This window comes from Chiloscyllium punctatum, chromosome 12 (genome assembly GCF_047496795.1).
Source record: "Chiloscyllium punctatum isolate Juve2018m chromosome 12, sChiPun1.3, whole genome shotgun sequence".
NCBI classification, from domain to species: Eukaryota; Metazoa; Chordata; class Chondrichthyes; order Orectolobiformes; family Hemiscylliidae; genus Chiloscyllium; species Chiloscyllium punctatum.
The window spans coordinates 64,920,721-64,942,934 of record NC_092750.1 but is presented as its reverse complement, the minus strand read 5'-3'; the positions used below and the strand labels follow the sequence as shown (position 1 = coordinate 64,942,934).

The following is a 22,214-nucleotide window of genomic DNA, read 5'->3' as shown; positions in this document are numbered from 1 at the left end:
TGCTGCAGTGTGTGGTGGCTCATTACAATAATGTTCTAGGATTCCTAGAAGCATGGCATTCCAACTAGAACTCTCTCAACAAACACACTGACTGGGATTCCATTTACCACTCTCTAAGAAAATGAACAGAAAATGACATCACCATGGGAAATTACGTCACCACAGAAAATGAAATCACCAACCAAAGGAAACCCAAACATATAAATAGAAAGTGGGCTACACTATCGTGCTTCATCCAGAGGCTCATTGAAGATGTTACCGAGTATGGTGACAAAATATCTGAAAACGAACCTTCTAGCTCAGCAAGCAAACCTACATCCAGCTAGTTTGAGTGTTGATTTTGTGAATGAATGGATATTTATATGCTCCCAAACTATTGTGGGAAAATCCAGCTCCTATTTTTGTTTGGGTGCAACAGGGACAATCTAGACATCATCACAGTTTCCCATCAAGGGTCAATAACCTGTAACCACACTAGAGGGACAGGAGTTTAGGGTTGGTAAGAAAGGACATTATAACTACAGCCAAAATTGTCTAGAATATACATAGGATTTTCAAACAAAACCTTGGAAAACGATCTGAAACATAATTGGTGAGAATGATGAGAATATAGCAGTCATATGTTAACATTGTAACTAATAATGGCAATAGGTAGTTCACGGAATGTCATTCAAAATAAAATTTTAAGATTGCAAACTGAGAATTTTTTTTAAATACACCTTTGAGAATTTACAGCATATTGATGGTTCATCATGCACAGGATTAATACATCTCTGTAGCAACCGATTTTTATATCTAACTGAGGTAAAAGATTCAATAAAGTACTGCTATTCACAGGGACTGTGTCCATGGAGAACACCAGAGTCAAATTACTTTTGCAAATGGTGAAAATGGCTGACAGTACATGCACCACACGTGAGCGAAGACTGCAATCACTGTCAGAAAACAGATAAAATATTATTGTGAATTTATCAAGAGTATCACACAAATAGCAGGATTTTACTATAAAGGAGCAAAATTTCCATGTGAAGTCTAGCATTAGCAATGAAGATTCCTAGCTCAGGTACTACCTGTACTTAGTTGAGTGTGTGTTCCTGGAAAAGCACAGCAGGTCAGGCAGCATCCAAGGAGCAGGAAAATCAACGATGATGCAGGGCTCCAACCTGCTGTGCTTTTCCAGCAACACACTCTCAACTCTGATCTCCAGCATCTGCAGACCTCACTACCTGTACTTAGGCTAAATGAAAAAGAAAGCTCCATTGGCACTAGCCTATCTACATGGTTTAAGCCTAATCTCCGAAAGGCTCTCTCTTGTTCCCATTTCTCAAAGACGCCCTTCTTATGCCCAAGTGAGAATCACTAATTAAATGTTATATACCGAGCTGTTCAAATGATGTGTTCATTACGGACAAAACTGAAGAGATCGAATTTGTTTAGCATAGGTCTCTTCCAGATAAGAGAAAGGGGGAGAAAAAGGGGAAAAACAAACACAATTGCATTCATATGGAAGACTTTGTACCCCAGTTCCTGAGGTGAAAGGAGTCCATTCGTACGCAAGTGCGAACATAATGCAGGGCAATACCAAAGAGCCTTTCGCAAGCACAGGAAACATTCATGTCAGATTTTTAGCAATACACTGCAATATGGGATCACATTTTTGAGTATGAGGGTTTGTAAGTCCCCTGTGATGAGTAGAATGATTTAAATCAATCCGGTGATCACTTCTGCATCTTATATCAGCTTGTCCAGTCACAAATGATTTGGGTCAGGTACAAGCTAGGAAATCACAAGTCTGGTCTAAAAGCGCACCATGATCTCAATTCAACACAAGCAAACACCCATCCAGGGGGATAAGCATCGCTAGCAAAACCAGCATTTTGTTGCCTATCCCTAAGTGCACAATGGACGGCAATAAGCATCCTGCTTAAGTCCTGTGGATTATCATCACTTGTAACTGTCTTTGGTATGTCAGAAGTCACATGACACCAGGTTATAGTCCAACAGGCTTATTTGAAATCACAAGCTTTTGGAGCGCTACCCCTTCATCAGGTGAAGTGACAAAAAGCATACAGGCACAGAACTCATAGGCAGAGAGAGATCAATGGGCAGATAGATCAAACATTTTATAAATGGAGAGAGTGGAGTGTCAATAGGCCAAATAATAAGTCTCTGCAGATGATCAATAGTGTCAGGTAGTGAAGTAAAGTGTGAACAGCTGTCAACACAATGACCATGCCACAGTACTGCTACTCCACCTCACACAAGGTGACAGGATAAACTATACATAACTTGTCAAGACTCTGCCATTTATTTCAACACACTGTTGCAAGCTTCAAAGATATATACTAGCAGGAATCCTACTAGTAACATAAACAGGGTCACAATGCATGATTATATCAGACAATCAGAACCAGCAAGTCTGGTTTATTCCAATACAAACATAGAGAAATTACTCACTTAAAGTCAGATTTCAATAAAGTCCAAAAGTTGACTGGGAGCAATTAAAAATTTTAAATGGACTAATTAAACACTAACACTCTGGACGCACTTAAGAAATCCTAACTCAGTTTCCAGTGTAGATCAAAGCATGCACTGTACTTATTTTCAGTGGATGACACTGGAGATCCACTGATGAAACAATGTGGAAATATGTTTCATTTGGTGCCTATGTTTAAATTTCAGCTCCATCAACAAATGGTCACTTCGCCATCGATCCTGTCAATCATCACTGCCATTGTCCTGCACCTCCCCACTCATTCCAGCACAATCTTAGACGGGAAAACGTTTGACAGGAACCTACTTAATCACGGTGGTTCACCTATACCATGTAGTGTGCAGGAAAGAGAAAGGAAAAATAACTATTTGAATCACACTCAGAGGATGCTTGCGTGCAAGTAATGACAAGTGTTAAAATACCCACTCCACTGGTAACCATGGCTCGAAACAGGCAAATCCTGCTCAGGGTCTTGGCTTATGATCAAGTGAAAACTAGAATTTGCTCAGTGGTTAAATACCCTACAAGTATCACTGTCTCCTCATACATAAGGAATACAGATGGACGGCTCATGCCTCTGGTATCATACTTCAGCCATGAGTTAGTGCCTTGAGGAGAATGTTGCAGTACGTAACAAAAACAATTTACAATAAAGACTAAACAGTCCCAATATCTACCCTTTAATTTTTATTTTCGCAGATGAATGCGGTTTCCTGCTGGAACACTTTGCTCATGAAGCTGCCATCCAACTGTGCTCTTCATCGATTCTGAAATCGCAGCTTTTGAAGTTTTTGGGTAATTTTCTCTCGTGCCTCTGAGCAGTTTGAGATCAAAAGGAAATTGTTTTTCTCAGCACAGTGCAACTGTAAAGATATCTCCACAGAAACAGCCTGCTCCACACAAGGCCCAAGCATTTTATTTTCTCACGGCTCTTCAGGAGATTTTCCCAAGAGCTACTTTCTGAGTTTGGAGACAACATTTTCATTTGATATTTTAACCACCTGCTCGTGCTCAGCTTTAGATCCACTTACACCTATTCGGGCTCATAGCCTTTTGGTTATTGTGCTGAAATAATTATTATTGGAATGCTTTGTATCTGAAATTGGATTTTTCTCAAACGCCCTTTTTGTAATTCTAACTACGTTTTTTTTAAATCACCTGTCCTACTAATCCCAATAAACAATCTTGCTTCTGCGAGATTTCTGAAGCTTATTCTTTCTCCTTCCTGAAATTTTGATTAATGTGCTATATATATTTTCGGGTCACATTAGCGAAGATTTGACATGCATTTATTTGAGGTGCATCTCATTGTTTTTAAAGGATCTTAATTTGTTCTATACTGAATTGACTCAATTTATCATTTTCCATCGTAAGTGACAAACCATTAGTGACTTCATTAGAATGCTGTATACAACAACATGGCATACATATACACACATACACTTAGAAGAGTGAAAGCTATGCCTGTGCTGTTAAATGGTCTTGTTCAGCAACAACACTGGATATTTGACAAAACATTGGCTTTTATGGAAAAAGGACAAACAACCCCAAATTCCTAAACTGATATAAAAACAATTCCACCATTTTACAAGATCAATTGATCACCTGAAAATAGGACAAAGTGCAACAGATTACAGAGGAACCTCGATTCTCCGAATGAGATGGGCGGGCACTATTTCGGTCAGATAATTGATCATTCAGTGAATCAATTCAATGCCTCTCCTCTGGGGGGTCAGAGTTTTCTGTTAAGTCTGCTCCCCGTTCAGGACACGGCAGCACACTGCGCACAGACGCCCACCACCCCCGAACCCTCAACCCTGTCCAACATCCCCCCTGCACCCCCAACCCAGTCCAACATCGCCCCCACTCCAAACCCGGCCAGCACCCCCCCCCCCCACCCCCCCGCCATGCGCCCCTGCCCCGGTCAGCACCCCCCACCCCGCCGGAGTGGACATCAACAGTAAGACTCCTGCTACCTTTTCTCTCTCTCTCTCTCTCTCTCTCTCTCACTCACACACACACACACACACACACCTTTTTGGCAAGTTCCACCTCTGCCTTGTACAGGACAATGTTAGACAGAATATCTGGGGAAGGGGGATGTAGGTTTCACCTCTGTGTAGAGGTCCACGGAAAAAGTGTGGGGAGAGGGAGGGTAAGAGGTCAGTCATTTGGACTTCCATCTGGGCTTCCATCGATGTCTAGGACTGTTCTGGGCAGCATTTCAGTAAGCCGAGATCATTTTTAATCATTGTAAACAAAAGACATGATCAGGGCTGAAACGATCTTTGACGTAACGTTTCTATCGGGACCTCGAGATCCCCTTCGGATAATCTGATACTCGGATAATTGATATTCGGATAATTGACATTTGGATAATCAAGGTTCCTCTGTAACTACAAAAGGAGTGGCCCTTCTATTCTCTCTCTCCAGCTCCGCAATAATGGTGCGTGTCAATGTGGTATACATTAATGATTTACGTTCAAATGTGGGAGGCAAGATTGGGACAAATGACATGAAAATTAATCGTGTAGTTGATAGCAAAGTGGATGGGTCTTGACTGAGGGATGATACCCAAGCAGTGGACGGAAAAGTGGGAAACGGAATTCTCACCAGAAATATGAGAGGTAATGCATTTAGAGAGGGCAATCAAAGATAAGGAATACACAATAAAGAGGCTATTAACAATAGAAAAAGTGAGAGACATTATGCACATCCATAGGGCTCTCAAAGGTGGCAGGACAGATAGATAAGGTGCAAAAGGAAGCATTTGGCATGCTTTCCTTCACTGGACAAGATAGAAAATATAGGAGCAGGTATGCAATGCCATAATAGTGTAAAACCCTGTCAAGATTACAGCTGAAATGTTGTGCCCACGTTACAGAAAGAACATAATTGCTCTGGAAAAAGAGTACAGAGGAGATTTACAGTACGGTGCCAGGGTTTCTCGCAATGCAATCCAGAAACCAGTGACAGGCTAGGATCGCTTTATTTAGTTTAGAGGATGATGAGGCATGAATTAATTGAGCTGTCCAAAATTATGTGGAGCCTGTACAGAGTGCAGAGAGAAGAGCTGTTTCCCCAACACAGAAGTTAATTCAGAGGGGGCAGAAATTTACAGTGATTGATAGAAGGATTAGAGGGGACATGAAGGGAAAAAACCTTTCTGCCCAGATGGTGGTGGGTATGTGAAAAGTGTTGCCCGGTTTGATGGTGGCAGTAGAAACCCTGTTTAAAAGGAACCTGGATCCACACACAAAGATCGACAGTTTACAAAGGCTAGGATCCAGGAGCCACAAAGTGGGATTAGAATGAGCAGCCAGTTTATATAGTTAGTGCAGGTATAGTGCGCTGCAAGTTCCCTTCCTATGCCATAACTTTTCTGTGATTGTATGAAACAATTCGGTTGGTCTAAGAAAAATGCACTTCCACAAATTTGATTAGTGCATAACTGTTAAAGTAACAGGGCGTTGAAGAGAGCACAAATTCTGCTTCATTCACACTGAAACAGACATTGTCACATATTGACTCATCTGCATACTCATTAAGATGCTTCTTATTCTGTGACAAGCAATTCTAGAGGAGCACCACTCAAACAGAAACCAGTGACATTCTTGTTTTTCTCCCCATATTCCTATCAGGTTACTTCCCACCCTTGGTCCTAAACAACCCACTGATTTCCAGCATCCACGTTCACTTTATGAATGCTCATTTCAACTGCTGATATTAGAAACTAGCTGAGGAATTTGGAAGAACAGGAAGACAAAACAAAAAAAAGGAAAGAAAAACTGCAGGTCAAAATGTTGCCATGGCAACAATTGGCAAGAACTTAGGAAAATTCACAGCATGGTGCCCAACTGAAATGTGACTTAATCTGAGATGGAGGAACTGGAGATTAGTCAGTTTACCAAGTAAAATGGGACAGGACGAGATGGAACAATAAGAAATCAATTCAATAACTCTCTGTGGCATTCCCAGATCATTCCCAGGCTCCCAGAGTCACAGCTGCAGTGCAGTGACTGAGGAGTATGTTCACTGTCATTTCCTCAGTCAAGAAACTGTGATACAAAGAGTAGGTTATATCACAAAGCACCAGACCCAGTCATCTGATACAATGCATTATTGGAGAGAAATCTACCACGTGTAAGTCTGGCCTGACTGCAATTCCACATTTCCTTACACGGTAATTACCCACAGTGACCAGCATGATTCTCAAGGACAATGTCAAGGCTTCATACTGCTATATTCCAAGCAGGGATTTATCAAGGCCTCACCATTTTCATGCTACCCAAGAATCTTCCAGCCCAGAAAGCAGCCATTCTACCCACCATAACTGTGCCAGCTCATTGACATCTACAACCAGACCAGACACTCGTTGACTCCCCCCCCCAATCAGACCAGACACACACTGACTCCCCCCAACCAGACCAGACACTCACTGACCACCCCCAACCAGATCAGACGCAAGCTGACTCCCCCTCCAACCAGACCAGACCCTCACTGACTCCCCCCCAACTAGACCAGACATACATTGACTCCCCCTCCAACCAGACCAGACACCCGCTGACCTCTGCCTCCCTAACTGGTCCACCGCCAACTCCCCTAACCAGCATAGATACAATGCTAATTTGTTGAGGAGTCAGTAAATGTGTCTTATCAATGTTTGGTGACCATGTCACAATCTGACTGTTGTCAAACCCAAGTGGCTCACACTATTGTCCCTTAAAGGTAATGCACTGTCCACACCAGGTCTGCAAATATGTGTCACACCAGAACCACATGTGTGGGGTTGACACCCAACTTCACTCTGAAGCAGACTAGCAAGCCATTCAGTTGCATCAAAATCCCTACAAAACAAGCTCTAATCACAGAGAACAAAGTGGTCCCAAAAGATAGTCACCACCACCACCATCTCAAAAACAATCAAGGATGAACTACAATGTGGATAGGCAGCACGGTGGCTCAGTGGTTAGCACCTCTGCCTCACAGCGCCAGGGACCTGGGTTCAATTCCAGCCTGGGGCGACTATGTGGGGTTCGCACATTCGCCCAGTGTCTGTGCGGGTTTCCTCTGGGTTGTCCAGTTTCCTCCCACAATCCAAAGATGTGCAGGTTAGGCGAACTGGCCATGCTAAATTACCATAGTATTCAGGGATGTGTAGGCTAGGTACAGGCCAGTTGGGGAAATGTAGAATAATAGGGTAAGGGAATGTGTCTGGGTGGGCTACTCTTTGGAGGGTCAGTGAGGACCTATTGGGCCAAATGGCCTGTTTCCACACTGTAGAGATTCTATGAAATGCTGAGCTTGCCAGTGACACCCGCATCCCACAAGGGAATATGAAGAGCAAACAGACTTGCAGAATCAGCAAAATGTACATCAAGGGGTATGTAGCTGGAAGAACATGCTTAGGCTGGGCAGGATTAGGCTGTGGGATTGCAGCACAGGAATATTAAAACACAGAGAATTTGGAAGGGCTGAGCGTGTTGAAAATCTGGGAGAGAATCCAGGTTACAGAATTCTTAGTTCAATCAGAGTAAATGGAGCATGGAAGCAGGAGGCTTCGACAAGACGGGTAAAAGTTGAGATGAAAAGAGGTACAGACTAGAGTGCTGGCTGTAATGGTGAGGTGAAAGGGACAAAGCAGCGCTTCGGGGAGGACAATCATGGCAACACATCAAACGCAAAGGATTTAACTAGAGTGAAACCTGCCACTCCATCAACTTTAGCCTGAGGTAAGAAACAGGAAGCGTGACGGATCGGAGGCCAGAAACACATAGGAGCTGGCCTCATCCAAGAACAACAATGGTCAGCCTGAGTGACATTTGGCTGAAGGAACTGATAAGTCAGCTCTCTCTTATCCAACACCAAAGGTAGGAAGAGATACCGAACATAGTTTGGCTTCAATTATTTCTAATAACACACTTGATTCCCATAAAACAAACGAAATAAAACTCACACGTTGCCAAAAGTCATAGCTTTATTCCACAAACAAAGGCAACACTTCAGAGAAAAATATTCGACATAGTGCTAGAGGGATGAGTTCCTTTCAAATAACAGGCTGCTCAACATGGACAAAGTAACAACAATTTGGTTGCCTGGCTGAACTAATATTGACTAGTCTCATGAACAAACTTTTAAGGGTGGAGCTGGTGATTTGACAAGAAGAGCTCAAAGCAGAATTCACAGATTAACGATATACTACCTGCACCATAAATCGAGATTTGATACCTCAGCCGAAAAAACTCCTAGGCAGACAGGAGCTTGATAAAGAAAAGGGATCACAGTCTTCATTCTTTATGAGAGGTTTAATTTGGTAAAGCGGTGGAAAATGTTCAATTTTTTTTGTGCCAACATATATATTTTTGATGGAGAATTTTAGTGGGTCTGTTGAGGTTTGTGGTAATATGTTTTGTGAGAAGCTAAAAAAAATCATTGCAGGATTAACTATGTAAAATTCGGATTAACTGTACTTTCACATGTCCAGTCCAGGCAATAACAGCAGGCCATCAGTGTGGCTCCAAACAGGGACAAGAAAGCCAAGCATAAGGGCAAAGGGAAGTTACTACATTTCTAAAGCACTACCTAATACTATGATAAAACATAGGCCGCTAAGGGCTGTGCAAGTTTTCAAAATGCACAGACTTGGGGGAGGGGGGGGGGAAGAAACACCACCTCCACTACCTACCTACCCTCCCACCCTCAAAAATAAAGGATAGAGGAGGCTGAGCTGAAAGGGAGGGTGAGACAGGAAGACCATTGTGATGGGAAAGGGAACACTCAGAACTAGGATGACTTTAAATCACTGAAGCAATGAATTACTTAACAACAAATGTGGTAACTCCAGTTCAAGCTGCACATGTTCAGAACCTAACATACAGTGGTACATTTAGTGTATGATAATAAAACGAACATAAAACAGTACAGCACTGTGCAGGCCCTTCGGCTCTCACTGTTCTGCTGACCTTTTATTCTACTCCCAAGATCAAACTAACCGACATACTCTACACTTTACTATCATCCATGTGCCTATCCAAGATTCACTTAATGTCCCTAATGTATCTGAGTCTACCACCACTGCTGACAGAGCATTCCACACACCCACCACTCTCTGTGTAAACAACCTACCTCAGACATCCCCCTTAAACCTTCCTCCAATCACCTTAAAATTATGCCCCCTCATAATAGCCATTTCTGCCATGGGAAAGTCTCTGGCTATCCGCTCTATTGATGCCTCTCATCATCCTGCACACCTCTATCAAGTCGCCTTTCATCCTTTTTCACTCTAATGAGAAAAGCCCTAGCTCCCTCAACCTTTCTGCATAAGACATGCCCTCTAGTCCAGATAGCATCCTGGTAAATCTCCTCTGCATCCTTTTTAAAGCTTCTATATTGTTCCTATAATGAGTCGACCAGAACTGAACACAATACACCAAGCGTGGTCTAACCAGGGTTTTACAAAGCTGTAACATAACCTTGCAGTTCTTAAACTCAATTCCACTGCTAATGAAAGCCAATACACCATGCGCCTTCTTAACAACCTTATCAACTTGGCTGTCAACTTTGAGGGATCTATAAATGTGGACCCCCAAGATCCCTCTGTTCCTCCACACTGCCAAGAATCCTGCCTTTAACCTTGTACTCTGCATTCAAACCCAATTACGACCTTCCAAAATGCATCACTTCACACATTTCCAAGTTGAACTCCATCTGCCATTTCTCAGCCCAGTTCTGCATCCTGTCAATGTCCCGTTGCAACCTACAGCAGCCCTCCACACTATCCACCACTCCACTAACCTTCGTGTCATCGGCAAACTTACTAATCCACCCTTCCGCGTCCTTATCCAAGCCACTTATAAAAATCGCAAAAAGCAGAGATCCAGAACAGATCCCTGCGGAACACCACTGGTCACCGAGCTCCAGGCTGAATACATTCCATCGACTACCACCCTCTACCTTCTGTACCCAGACAGGTTTCCCAGTATCTCATGTCTCCTTACTTTCTGAATGAGCGTACCACAGGGAACCTTATCAAACACCTTGCTAAAATTCATGTACACATCTATTGCTCTACCTTCAATGTGTTTTGTCACTTCTCAGAAGAGTTCAATAAGACTTGTGAGGCATGACCTGCCCTCTCAAAGCCACGCTATCTCTAATCAAGCTATGCTTTTCCAAATAATCATAAATCCTGTCTCTCAGAATCCTCTCCACTAATTTACCCACTATTTGCATAAGACTGACTGGCCTGTAATTTCCAGGTCAACCCTATTCCCCTTTGTCACCCTCCAATCATCTGGCAGTATTCAGTGCACAAGGATGCAAAGATCATTGCAAAAGGCGTAGCAATCTCTTCCCATAGTAACACTGGATATATCCTGTCTGACCCGGGTATTTACCTAACTCATGTTTATCAAAATCACCAGCACAACCTCCTTAACATCAACGTGTTCGAGCATTTCAGCCTGTTTCATGCTGGACTTACAAATGATAAGGTCCCTCTCACTAGTGAATACTGAAGCCAGGTATTCATCAAGGACCTCCCCAACTCCTCCGACTCCAGGCACAAGTTTCCTCCACTATCCCTGCTCAGCCCTACTCTCACTCTGGCCATCCTCTTGTTCCTCACGTAAAAGTGTAGAAAGCCTTGGGATTTTCCTTAATCCTCCTCACCAAGGCTGTTTCAAGCCCCCTTCTCACTCTCCTAAATCCATTCTTCAGTTCCTTCCTGGCTACTTTGTAACCCTCTAGAGTCCTGTCTGATTCTTGCTTCCTCAACCTTAAGTAAGCTTCTTTCTTCTTCTTGATTAGATGTTCCACACCCACAATTCCTTCACCCTACCATCCCTTCTACGCCTCAGTAGGGCAAACCAATCCAGCACTCGCAAGTGCTCCCTAAACAATCTCCACATTTTGGTGGTGCATTTCTCTGAGAATATCTGCTCTCAGTTTATGCTCCACATAAATATAACATTGTAGTTCCTCCTTCCCCCAATTAAATACTTTCCCATACTGTCTCCATGACTATACTAAAGGTCAGGGAGGTGTGATCACTATTACCAAAAGATCTCCCACCGAAAGATCTGACACCTGACCTGGTTTGTTGCCAAGCACCAAATCCAATATGGCCTCTCGTACATATTGAGTCAGGAATCCTTCTTGGACACATCTGATAAAGTCTGCTCCAAAATATTTATACTAAGAATGTTCCAATCAACTTTAGGGAAGTTGAACCATGACAACAACCCTGTTACTTCTGCACCTCAGTGTCTCTGTTGCTATGGGGGGAGGGTTATAGAAAACTCCCAGTAAAGTGACTGCTCCTTCCCGGTTTCTGACTTCCACCCATTCTGACTCTGTAGACAAACCCTCAACGGCCTCCCTTTCTGCAGTTGTTATACTATCCCTGATTAGCGATGCCAATCTCCCACCTCTTTCACCTCCCTCCCTATTCTTCTTGAAACATCTCAACCCCAGAACATCCAAGAACCATTCCTGCCCCAGTGTTATCCAAGTTTCCATAATGCCCACAACATCCCCTTGTGGGGAACAGTCACAAGGGATCCTTGCACTGACTGCTTTATTCCCTTTCCCTCTCCTGGCAGTCACTTTATCCTGTAACTAAGGTGTTACTACCTCTCTATAACTGCTCTCTATCACCCCCTCAGCTTCTCGAATGATCTGAAGTTCATCCAGCTCCAGCTCCCTACTATGGTCTGTGAGGAGCTGGAGTTGGGTGCATTTCTTGCAGGTGAAGTCAGCAGGCACCTTCCGCATCCTGCAAGAGAAGCATGCAACTGCCATAGCTGTCAAATTGCCAAAAGAGATTTAAATTGCTCTAAATTGCCAAAAGAGATTTAAAAATCCTTACCTTACCAACTCTCCGCACAGTCTTTTTGATATGGTCAGACATTAAATGCGAGTCTGAGAGTGACATCCAAGATGCAGCGAAAAGTATAGTGACAGCTAGGTTAAAACATTCCAGCTTTGTTTATAAACAATGGAAACAAATTAGCTAGCTGTAACCTCGCTAATCTGCAGAAGGTGCACTTTAGTTAATGGTCATGTGTGTCAAGTGTGCATCAATTATTTTCATCGCATGCAAATTTTAATTTCGGTGTTATCCAGGAAGTTAATGCTTTTCTTCTGCATTATGGCTTTAGTTTCACAGGGTTGCTAACTGTTGAGATTATTGAGGAGTTCTTCTATTTCTGCTTCTGTATAAGTCTAAATAAGTTAATGAGAATGAAAATGTAGATCCTGAAAACCAAGAAGTAACGCCAGAAAATCAAATAGTAAAGATCAAGAGGAGCCCTCAAAAGAAATGTTGCACCCTGCACAAAGTGAACGGTTTACGATATTCTGCACAGCAGAAGCACTGACTGACCATACCATCAAGAGTCTCATATTCTGCTTCATTGAGCTACTCAATGACTGTAAAATGCTAATTTTCTGAGTTTACAACAGCTTTCGATCTCCACACTACCTTTCCGCATAGTGTCAAGTTATTTTTGTTTTTGCCTTTAGCTGTCTTTGGGGATGTAACCTAGTGACCAAATGGAGCTCCACGCTGATGGTGTACAGCACAATGTTCCTTTACTACCATCACTTTCCCTTCTCTAGATACGAACTGCTACGAAGAAATGGCAGGAACAAGACCAGGGTCAGCGGAATGCGACAGCTTAATGGGCAAATGCACAGGATCTACATTTGCTGGACGCCATAACATTGTACACATCTGTTCCCACAAAATGATGCTTCAATGGATTAGTGATCATTTCCTTGCCTAATCGTTCTGTGTTCAGACTGAGGATGCTTAGGTCAGATCTTGGTCAAAGGTGATTTGCTACGTCCCATTGTGAACACTAGTTGAACCTGAGCATCTAAATGATGTGGAAGTGCGCAGCAGTGATGTTAGAAAGGAACCATGCTGGCTGAAGGGGAACCTCCATGAGCCACATGCTGCATCCTCATCTATCGTGTTGGTGTAACGACACTCTGGACTGAACGCCGTGTTTAGTTGAGTTTTTGATGTGGGTCCAGGGTTGGTTAAGTGCCACAACGGCTGCAGGCACTCCCTTCTCAATGCCACTAGGTAGTCACTCAGCCACATGGCAAGTTGATGCCCAGATTAAACCTGAAAGCGGTTGGATTATGGACACATCTCCCTCATTATCCAGGTAGAGTGGGTTGCACTGTGTGGAGCTGTGTGTGCAGCCCTCATCTGCAGGGAATGTCACCAATTACTGTTCCGAGGTCTAAAGAACTCTCATCAGTCCTGCTCCAAATTTCGATCCTTCCCACTGGTGGGATGTTGGGGGCTAGGGCTGCCTTTCCTAAGAAGGTGAAGATGGACGCAGGGGGAACCAGGTTTGATGGCTGGCCGAGGAACAGCAGCAGCTCCAACTGGAGGGTGAGCAGCACCTGGTTCAGGGAGAGGTCCCAGCTCCACAGTCCCTCAGGATGTACAGGCTGTGCAGGAGGCTCAGAGTTTTCCAGCCCTAACTGTATTCCCTAGAGATGAGCCAGGGCGCAGTGTTGATGCAGGATATGTACATCCATGGACACAGTGACAGAACTGTGTCAGAGCTAGAGAGGGACCCAAGGGCTGGAAGAGTGGGAGGCCATCCTCTCCCATTGGCTATGCAGATCAATTTGGGACTGAACTTCTTGTAACTGGCTATTTCCAAGGAGTGGTAGTTGATCTTGTGTGGGATCCCTCAATCGCACCTCCACAAATACACCAGCACAGTGACCGATGCCTCCTATGTAAGATCACACCAGGTCATGTCCCTCCCACGTAATGGGGTCAGTGTTACAGCTTAAGCTGTCACATTGAAGAACATAGCTGGCGTCCCCCAGGTACAGCGTGCTATTGACTACAGACAGGAGGCACTGAGAGGGCTGGATCACAACTCTGCGGAATTCATCAACAGGAAGGGGCCCCATTCCATTAATGTTTAGGTGATCTGTGGTCACCATTACCACTTTGTGGAGGTGTGCGCCCACTACTCTGGAAGCTGCCATCATTCCCACATACTGCAGCTCTCTCCTGTACTTGCTGTGTTTGAGCTTCCAGGAGCCTTACTGGGACTACAAGGGGATGGGCAAGAGACATCCATGCTGACCACAACTCACAACACAAACCCGAGGGATGCAGAGCACCGATACAATGCTGCCTGGGCTTCCCCAGGACGGAGCAGATCGGGGAGCTACTGAAGAAGTGGTTCTGCTGTTCAAACCGGTCTGTGAGTCACCCTCCAGTCTAATCCAGACAGAGTCTGCCACATCATCTGGACGTGCTGCGCTCTGCACAACTGCAATGGCCTGGATGCTGAGAAACTGGGGGAATGGGAGAAACATTTGTGAAGGAGGACTACATTGGGGGAGGAGGAAGCTGATGCTCTTCATGACAGAGCTCAGTTGCGGTTGGTGCTAGGAGCCAGACAGAACCTGACTGACACCCAGGTCCAGCAGACGAAAGCTGGGTGCAGCTGACAATTGTGAACTCCAAACTATTTTGGTCACATTGCCAAAATAGAGTTGGCATTCTAGGGGCTCAGCCCCTGCTGGCTTCGGTTTTGTTCCCTTTTGCTTTCTGTAAATAATTACTGTACAAAAGTTCAGGTTTGTGTTTGGACTTGCCCAGTTGCTCGCCTGCTTGTGATGTTCCCCAACTGGACAATATCAAGATTCTGTTCTAAAGTGGGCACCAGAGACAGAACAGCGCTAACATAAGAGAGGGAACTCAGACAGGATATGAATACAGACAGGTAAAGTGTGCAGCATTATGCTTAAGCAGAGACTGAGGCAGAATGTCGTTGTACATGCAAGGGAGTGTCAGCCATGCCAGCCTTGTGCCAAGGGCAGTATGGCTGCTGTGCCATTACATTGCCGGAGAGGACCAACGCTTGTCAGGACTTTTAGAGATGGAGCAGGCACCAGCAATGTCAGTGGAAGCCTGCTGAGTGGCAAGTTGTTGTGGAAACACCACGTGGGGTGGAAACTGGATGTCCAGAGATGGCAAAGGGGCAGGGTAGGGAGTTGACAACGCAAGTTTGCAAGATAGTGAGAAATCTCACAAGGCCTCACAATGAACAACCCTCCAAAGCAAAATCAACACAACCCTGACAGAGCCAAAATCCGCTCATTATAACTGTTTGTATCTTACTGCTGCTGCCTGCCAGATCTGCTGTCATGATATGTCAAACTGGTCTGTCTTGTCCCATACATACACATAGTCACTGTTGCCCATCTGCAGCCGCTGTGATAACAAACATCTGACACACGCCCATCTAAAACAATGCACCTTACATGTCACACAGACAGCAGTATAAAAATGTCTTCACAATTCAACGGAATTGCACTGCACTGGTAAAAACATCTCGGGTGCCTAGGTTAGGTTGGTGGCGTGCAGAATACTCACAATTGTGTGAACAGTGAGGGATCATCATGGCAGTGTTGAAGTATTCAAAACAAATGCCACAGCGCAGCAGGTCATCCATGGCCTGAGAAAGAAAGAAGACACATGACGTCCAAAATCTCCAGAGAGAATTTTCCATCCTACATGGAGTCGTCACCTTGATCTAGATTATACTATGCAAAGGACAGATATTACATTATACAGCATCATTGCCAAACCTATTCAGTTGTGGGCCTGTGGAGTTAAATAAACAAGATTTGTACTGATCAATCATTTCTCTTTACTGACAAAGAGCAGAACACGCAAATGCTATAGGATCAAAATGAAAGTCACATTCATCTTCACCACTCAGTGCCTCACAGTCAATCAATATAAATCTTGTCTTGCTGTTACAGAGCATTCACCCCACCCCAGCCCGCAACACTCTCTTCTCCCCAATCACTGCACTCCCTCTAACCTTCTCTGTTTCTCACCCTCAGTCGCTCCCACACTGGCACAAGCACAGAACACCTTTCATTGCGCTGCGCCAGGAACCCCTCACTGCCCTGTATTGAGCACCAGACGCCCCTCACTGCCCCCCACCGAGCACCAGACATCCCTCACTGCCCCCCACCAAGCATCAAACGCCCCTCACTGCCCCACACCGAGCACCAGACATCCCTCACTGCCCTGTATTGAGCACCAGACGCCCCTCACTGCCCCCCACCGAGCACCAGACATCCCTCACTGCCCCCCACCAAGCACCAGACGCCCCTCACTGCCCCCCACCGAGCACCAGACATCCCTCACTGCCCCCCACCAAGCACCAGACGCCCCTCACTGCCCCACACCGAGCACCAGACGCCCCTCACTGCCCCCCACAGAGCACCAGACGCCCCTCACTGCCCCCCACAGAGCACCAGACGCCCCTCACTGCCCCCCACAGAGCACCAGACGCCCCTCACTGCCCCCCACAGAGCACCAGACGTCCCTCACTGCCCCACACCGAGCACCAGGTATTCGTCACTAAGCACCGTGCCCTCATCACACTGTCTCTCTCCCCTTTCCTTTTCCTTCTCCTTTCCCCCTTCCCTCTCCCTCTCCCCATCCCTCCCTCCCTTCTCCTCCTCCCTCCCCCTCTCCCTACCTCCCCTCCCCCTCTCCCTCCTTCCCTCTCTCTCTACCTCCCTCCCCTCCCCCTCCCTCCTTCCTTCTCCCCCCACCTTCCCCCTTCCCCTCCTCCTCTCCCTCCCCACTCCCCCCCTTCCCTCCTCTCCTCCCCCCTCCTCTCCCTCCCCCCTCCCCTCCCTCCTCCTCTCCCCCTCTCCCTCTCCCTCTCCCCCCTCCTCTCCCTCTCCCCCCTCCCCTCCCCCCTCTCCCCCCCTCCCGCCCTCCTCTCCCCTCTCCACCCTCCTCTCCCCTCTCCACCCTCCTCTCCCCTCTCCACCCTCCTCTCCCCTCTCCCCCTCCACCCTCCTCTCCCCTCTCCCCCCTCCTCTCCCCTCTCCCCCCTCCTCTCCCCTCCCCTCTCCTCTCCCCCCTCCCCACCCCTCCCACTCCCCTCCCCCCTCCTCTCCCCCCTCCTCTCCCCTCCCCTCTCCCCCCTCCTCTCCCTCTCCCCCTCCCCTTCCCTCCCCTCTCCCCTCCCCTCCCCTCTCCCTCTCCCCCCTCCTCTCCCTCTCCCCCCTCCTCTCCCTCTCCCCCTCCCTCTCCCCCTCCCCTTCCCCCCTTCTCTCCCCCTCCCCCTCCTCCTCTCTCTCTCCCCTTCCCCCCTCCCTCTCCCCCTCCCCCCTCCCTCTCCCCCCTTCTCTCCCCTTCCCCCCTTCTCTCCCCCTCCCCCTCCCCTTCCCCCCTCCTCTCCCTCTCACCTTCCCCCCTCCTCTCCCTCTACCCCTCCCCCCTCCTCTCCCTCTCCCCCCTCCTCTCCCCTTCCCCCCTCCCTCTCCCCTCCCCCCTCCCTCTCCCCTTCCCCCCTCCTCTCCCTCTCACCTTCCCCCCTCCTCTCCCTCTACCCCTCCCCCCTCCTCTCCCTCTCCCCCTCCACCCCTCCCCCCTCCTCTCCCTCTCCCCCTCCACCCCTCCCCCCTCCTCTCCCTCTCCCCCTCCACCCCTCCCCCCTCCCCTCCCTCTCCCCCTCCACCCCTCCCTCTCCCCCCTCCTCTCCCCCTCCACCCCTCCCTCTCCCCCCTCCTCTCCCCCTCCACCCCTCCCTCTCCCCCCTCCTCTCCCCCTCCCCCCTCCCTCTCCCTCTCCCCCCCTCCCTCTCCCCCTCCCCCCCCTCCTCCTCCCCTCCCTCTACCCTCCCTCCTCCCCCTCCCTCCTTCCCCTCCCTCCCTCCTCCCCCTCCCCCTCTCCTCCTCCACCTCCCCCCTCCCTCTCCCCCTCCCCCCTCCCTCTCCCCCTCCCCCTCCCCCCTCCCTCTCACCCTCAGCCTCTCCTCCCTCTCCCCCCCCTCCTCTCCCCCTCCACCCCTCCTCTCCCCCTCTTCCCCTCCTCTCCCCCTCTTCCCCTCCTCTCCTCCTCTCCCTCTTCCCCTCCTCCCCTCCCTCCCTCCTCTCCCCCTCCTCCCTCTCTCCCCCTCCTCCCCTCCTCCCTCTCTCCCCCTCCTCCCTCCTCTCCCCCTCCTCCCTCTCTCCCCCTCCCCCCCTCCTCCCTCTCTCCCCCTCCTCCCCCCCTCCACCCCCCTCCCCTCCTCTCCCCCCCCTCTCCTCCCCCCCTCCCTCTCCTCTCCCTCTCCTCTCCCTCTCCCATCCTCCCCCTCTCCCCCTCCTCCTCTCCCCCTCCCTCTCCTCTCCTCTCCTCTCCCTCTCCCCCTCCTCCCCCTCTCCCCTCCTCCTCTCCCCTCCCTCTCCCCCTCCTCCCCTCTCCCCTCCCTCTCCCTCTCCCCTCCCTCTCCCTCTCCCCCCCCACCCCCTCTCCCCCCCACCCCCCTCTCTCTCTCTCCCCCCCACCCCCCCTCTCCCCCCCCACACCCCCCCTCTCTCTCTCCCCCCTCTCTCTCCCCCCCCCCTCCCTCCCCCCCTCTCTCTCCCCCCCCCCCCCCCTCCCTCTCTCTCCCCCCCTCCCTCCCTCCCCCCCCTCTCTCTCCCCCCCTCCCCCCCCCCCTCTCCCCCCCCTCCCCCCCCTCTCTCCCCCCCCTCCCCCCACCTCTCTCTCCCCCCCTCCCCCCCCCTCTCTCTCCCCCCCCACCCCCCTCTCTCTCTCCCCCCACCCCCCTCTCTCTCTCTCTCCCCCCCCACCCCCCTCTCTCTCTCCCCCCACCCCCCTCTCTCTCTCCCCCCACCCCCCTCTCTCTCTCCTCTCCCCCCCACCCCCCTCTCTCTCTCTCTCCCCCCACCCCCCTCTCTCTCTCTCTCTCCCCCCCCACCCCCCTCTCTCTCTCTCTCCTCTCTCCCCCCCACCCCCCCTCTCTCTCCCCCCCCACCCCCCTCTCTCTCTCCCCCCCCACCCCCCTCCTCTCTCTCTCCCCCCACCCCTCTCTCTCTCTCTCTCCCCCCCCACCCCCCTCTCTCTCTCTCTCTCCCCCCCACCCCCCTCTCTCTCTCTCTCTCCCCCCCCCCACCCCCCTCTCTCTCTCTCTCTCCCCACCCCCCTCTCTCTCTCTCCCCCCACCCCCTCTCTCCCCCCCCACCCCTCTCTCCCCCCCCACCCCCTCTCTCTCTCTCTCTCCCCCCCACCCCCTCTCTCTCTCACTCTCCCCCCCACCCCCTCTCTCTCTCTCTCTCCCCCCCCACCCCCTCTCTCTCTCTCTCTCCCCCCACCCCCTCTCTCTCTCTCTCCCCCCCCACCCCCCCTCTCTCTCTCTCCCCCCCACCCCCCCTCTCTCTCTCTCTCTCCCCCCCCACCCCCTCTCTCTCTCTCTCTCCCCCCCCACCCCCCCCTCTCTCCCCCCCTCCCCCCCCACCCCCCCTCTCTCCCCCCCCACCCCCCCCTCTCTCTCTCCCCCCCTCTCTCTCTCTCCCCCCCCCCACCCCCCCCTCTCTCTCTCCCCCCCCCACCCCCCCCCCTCTCTCTCTCTCCCCCCCCACCCCCCCCTCTCTCTCTCTCCCCCCCCCCACCCCCCCTCTCTCTCTCTCCCCCCCCCCACCCCCCCCTCTCTCTCTCTCCCCCCCCCCACCCCCCCTCTCTCTCTCTCCCCCCCCCCACCCCCCCCTCTCTCTCTCTCCCCACCCCCACCCCCCCCTCTCTCTCCCCCCCACCCCCCCCTCTCTCTCTCCCCCCCACCCCCCCCTCTCTCTCTCTCCCCCCCCACCCCCCCCTCTCTCTCTCCCCCCCCACCCCCCCTCTCTCTCTCCCCCCCACCCCCCCCTCTCTCTCTCCCCCCCACCCCCCCCTCTCTCTCCCCCCCCACCCCCCCCTCTCTCTCTCCCCCCCACCCCCCCCTCTCTCTCTCTCCCCCCTACCCCCCCCTCTCTCTCTCTCCCCCCCCACCCCCCCTCTCTCCCCCCCTACCCCCCCCTCTCTCCCCCCTACCCCCCCTCTCTCTCTCTCCCCCCCCACCCCCCCCCTCTCTCTCTCTCCCCCCCCACCCCCACCTCTCTCTCTCTCCCACCCCTCTCTCTCTCTCCCCCCCCACCCCCCCTCTCTCTCTCTCTCCCCCCCACCCCCACCTCTCTCTCTCCCCCCCCACCCCCCCCTCTCTCTCTCTCTCTCCCCCCCACCCCCACCTCTCTCTCTCTCCCCCCCACCCCCACCTCTCTCTCTCTCCCCCCCCCTCTCTCTCTCTCTCTCTCTCCCCCCACCCCCCCTCTCTCTCTCCCCCCACCCCCCCTCTCTCTCTCTCCCCACCCCCCCTCTCTCTCTCTCCCCCCACCCCCCCTCTCTCTCTCTCCCCCCACCCCCCTCTCTCTCTCTCCCCCACCCCCCCCTCTCTCTCCCCCCCCACCCCCCCCTCTCTCTCTCTCTCTCTCTCTCCCCCACCCCCCCCTCTCTCTCCCCCCCACCCCCCCCTCTCTCTCTCTCTCTCTCTCCCCCACCCCCCCCTCTCTCTCTCTCCCCCACCCCCCCCTCTCTCTCTCTCTCTCTCTCCCCCCACCCCCCCTCTCTCTCTCTCCCCCCACCCCCCCCCCCTCTCTCTCTCCCCCCACCCCCCCCCTCTCTCTCTCCCCCCACCCCCCCCTCTCTCTCTCTCCCCCCCACCCCCCCCTCTCTCTCTCTCCCCCACCCCCCCCTCTCTCTCTCTCCCCCCACCCCCCCCCTCTCTCTCTCTCCCCCCACCCCCCCCCTCTCTCTCTCTCCCCCACCCCCCCCTCTCTCTCTCTCCCCCCACCCCCCCCCTCTCTCTCTCTCCCCCCACCCCCCCCTCTCTCTCTCTCCCCCCACCCCCCCCTCTCTCTCTCTCCCCCCACCCCCCCCCTCTCTCTCTCTCCCCCCACCCCCCCCTCTCTCTCTCTCCCCCCACCCCACCCTCTCTCTCTCTCCCCCCACCCCACCCCCCTCTCTCTCTCTCTCTCTCTCTCTCTCCCCCCCACACCCCACCCCCCCCCGTCTCCCCCTCGTCTCCCCCTCCCCCTCCCCCAGTGTCTCACCCTCAGTGTCTCCCACATTGTTTCCCGGATTCAGAGCAAACCGCGCGCGCTGCTCACAGCCGGAAACACGTCACCAGCAGCTGAGCGCGAGCGTTCCGGTCCATTCCCACCGTGACGCACTGTCCCCCCCGGGGGTGCCGCACTGTCCCCGAGTCACCGTGCACCCTGTACCTTCTCCACCCTCCCCCCTCCCTGGTGATCTGTCCCCACAGTCTGTGCACTCTCTCCACCCTCCCCCCTCCCTGGTGATCTGTCCCCACAGTCTGTGCACTCTCTACACCACCCCCACCCCCCTTCAATAATCCGGACTGTCATCTGCATCGCCAACCCGTCCACCTTGAAAACTGCAGCCGCAAACCGGGCATCCTACAAACTTCACCACTACCCCACCACACTCCCAAACTAGGTCTCCGTCGCATTGTACCTGCCACCCAGCAAACAGCATTAGCCCAAACTCTGCATCCTTCAAACGTGCACCCCTTAAACCATGCACCGTGCAATCTGCAACTTGCACTCCTAAACACTGCAACCTTTACTCCCCAGACTGGATGCCATGCATCCCTCACTCCACTGCACTGGGCAACATGTCAACTTCACTGCCTGTGTTTGTCACAGTGCAACCCTGATTGCCCATGTTGGCATCATGCAATCCTCACTCCTTGCACAGTGATACAGAAGAACCAGTGTTGGACTGGGGTCGACAAAGTTAAAAATCACACAACTACACCTTCTGCTATAAATTTAAAGTTTTTGCTTTAAATTGTGTCTTATAGTCCTGCTCCACAGCTCCCTG

The 22,214-nt window shown here is 50.8% G+C and overlaps 1 protein-coding gene across 1 annotated transcript in view; it reads right to left on the bottom strand.

The window, feature by feature from the left end:
• The window catches only part of rad18 (RAD18 E3 ubiquitin protein ligase), a 306,334-nt gene extending 284,843 nt beyond the window's left edge, over positions 1-21,491 (bottom strand). Inside the window, exons 1-2 of the mRNA XM_072582676.1 lie at positions 21,422-21,491; positions 15,918-15,999 (exon numbers count right to left, since the gene is read on the bottom strand). Of these exons, the coding sequence (XP_072438777.1) occupies positions 15,918-15,999; positions 21,422-21,439 (100 nt within the window). The 5' untranslated portion in view covers positions 21,440-21,491. The remainder of the gene's footprint in view (positions 1-15,917; positions 16,000-21,421) is intronic.
• Positions 21,492-22,214: the final 723 nt, after the last annotated feature.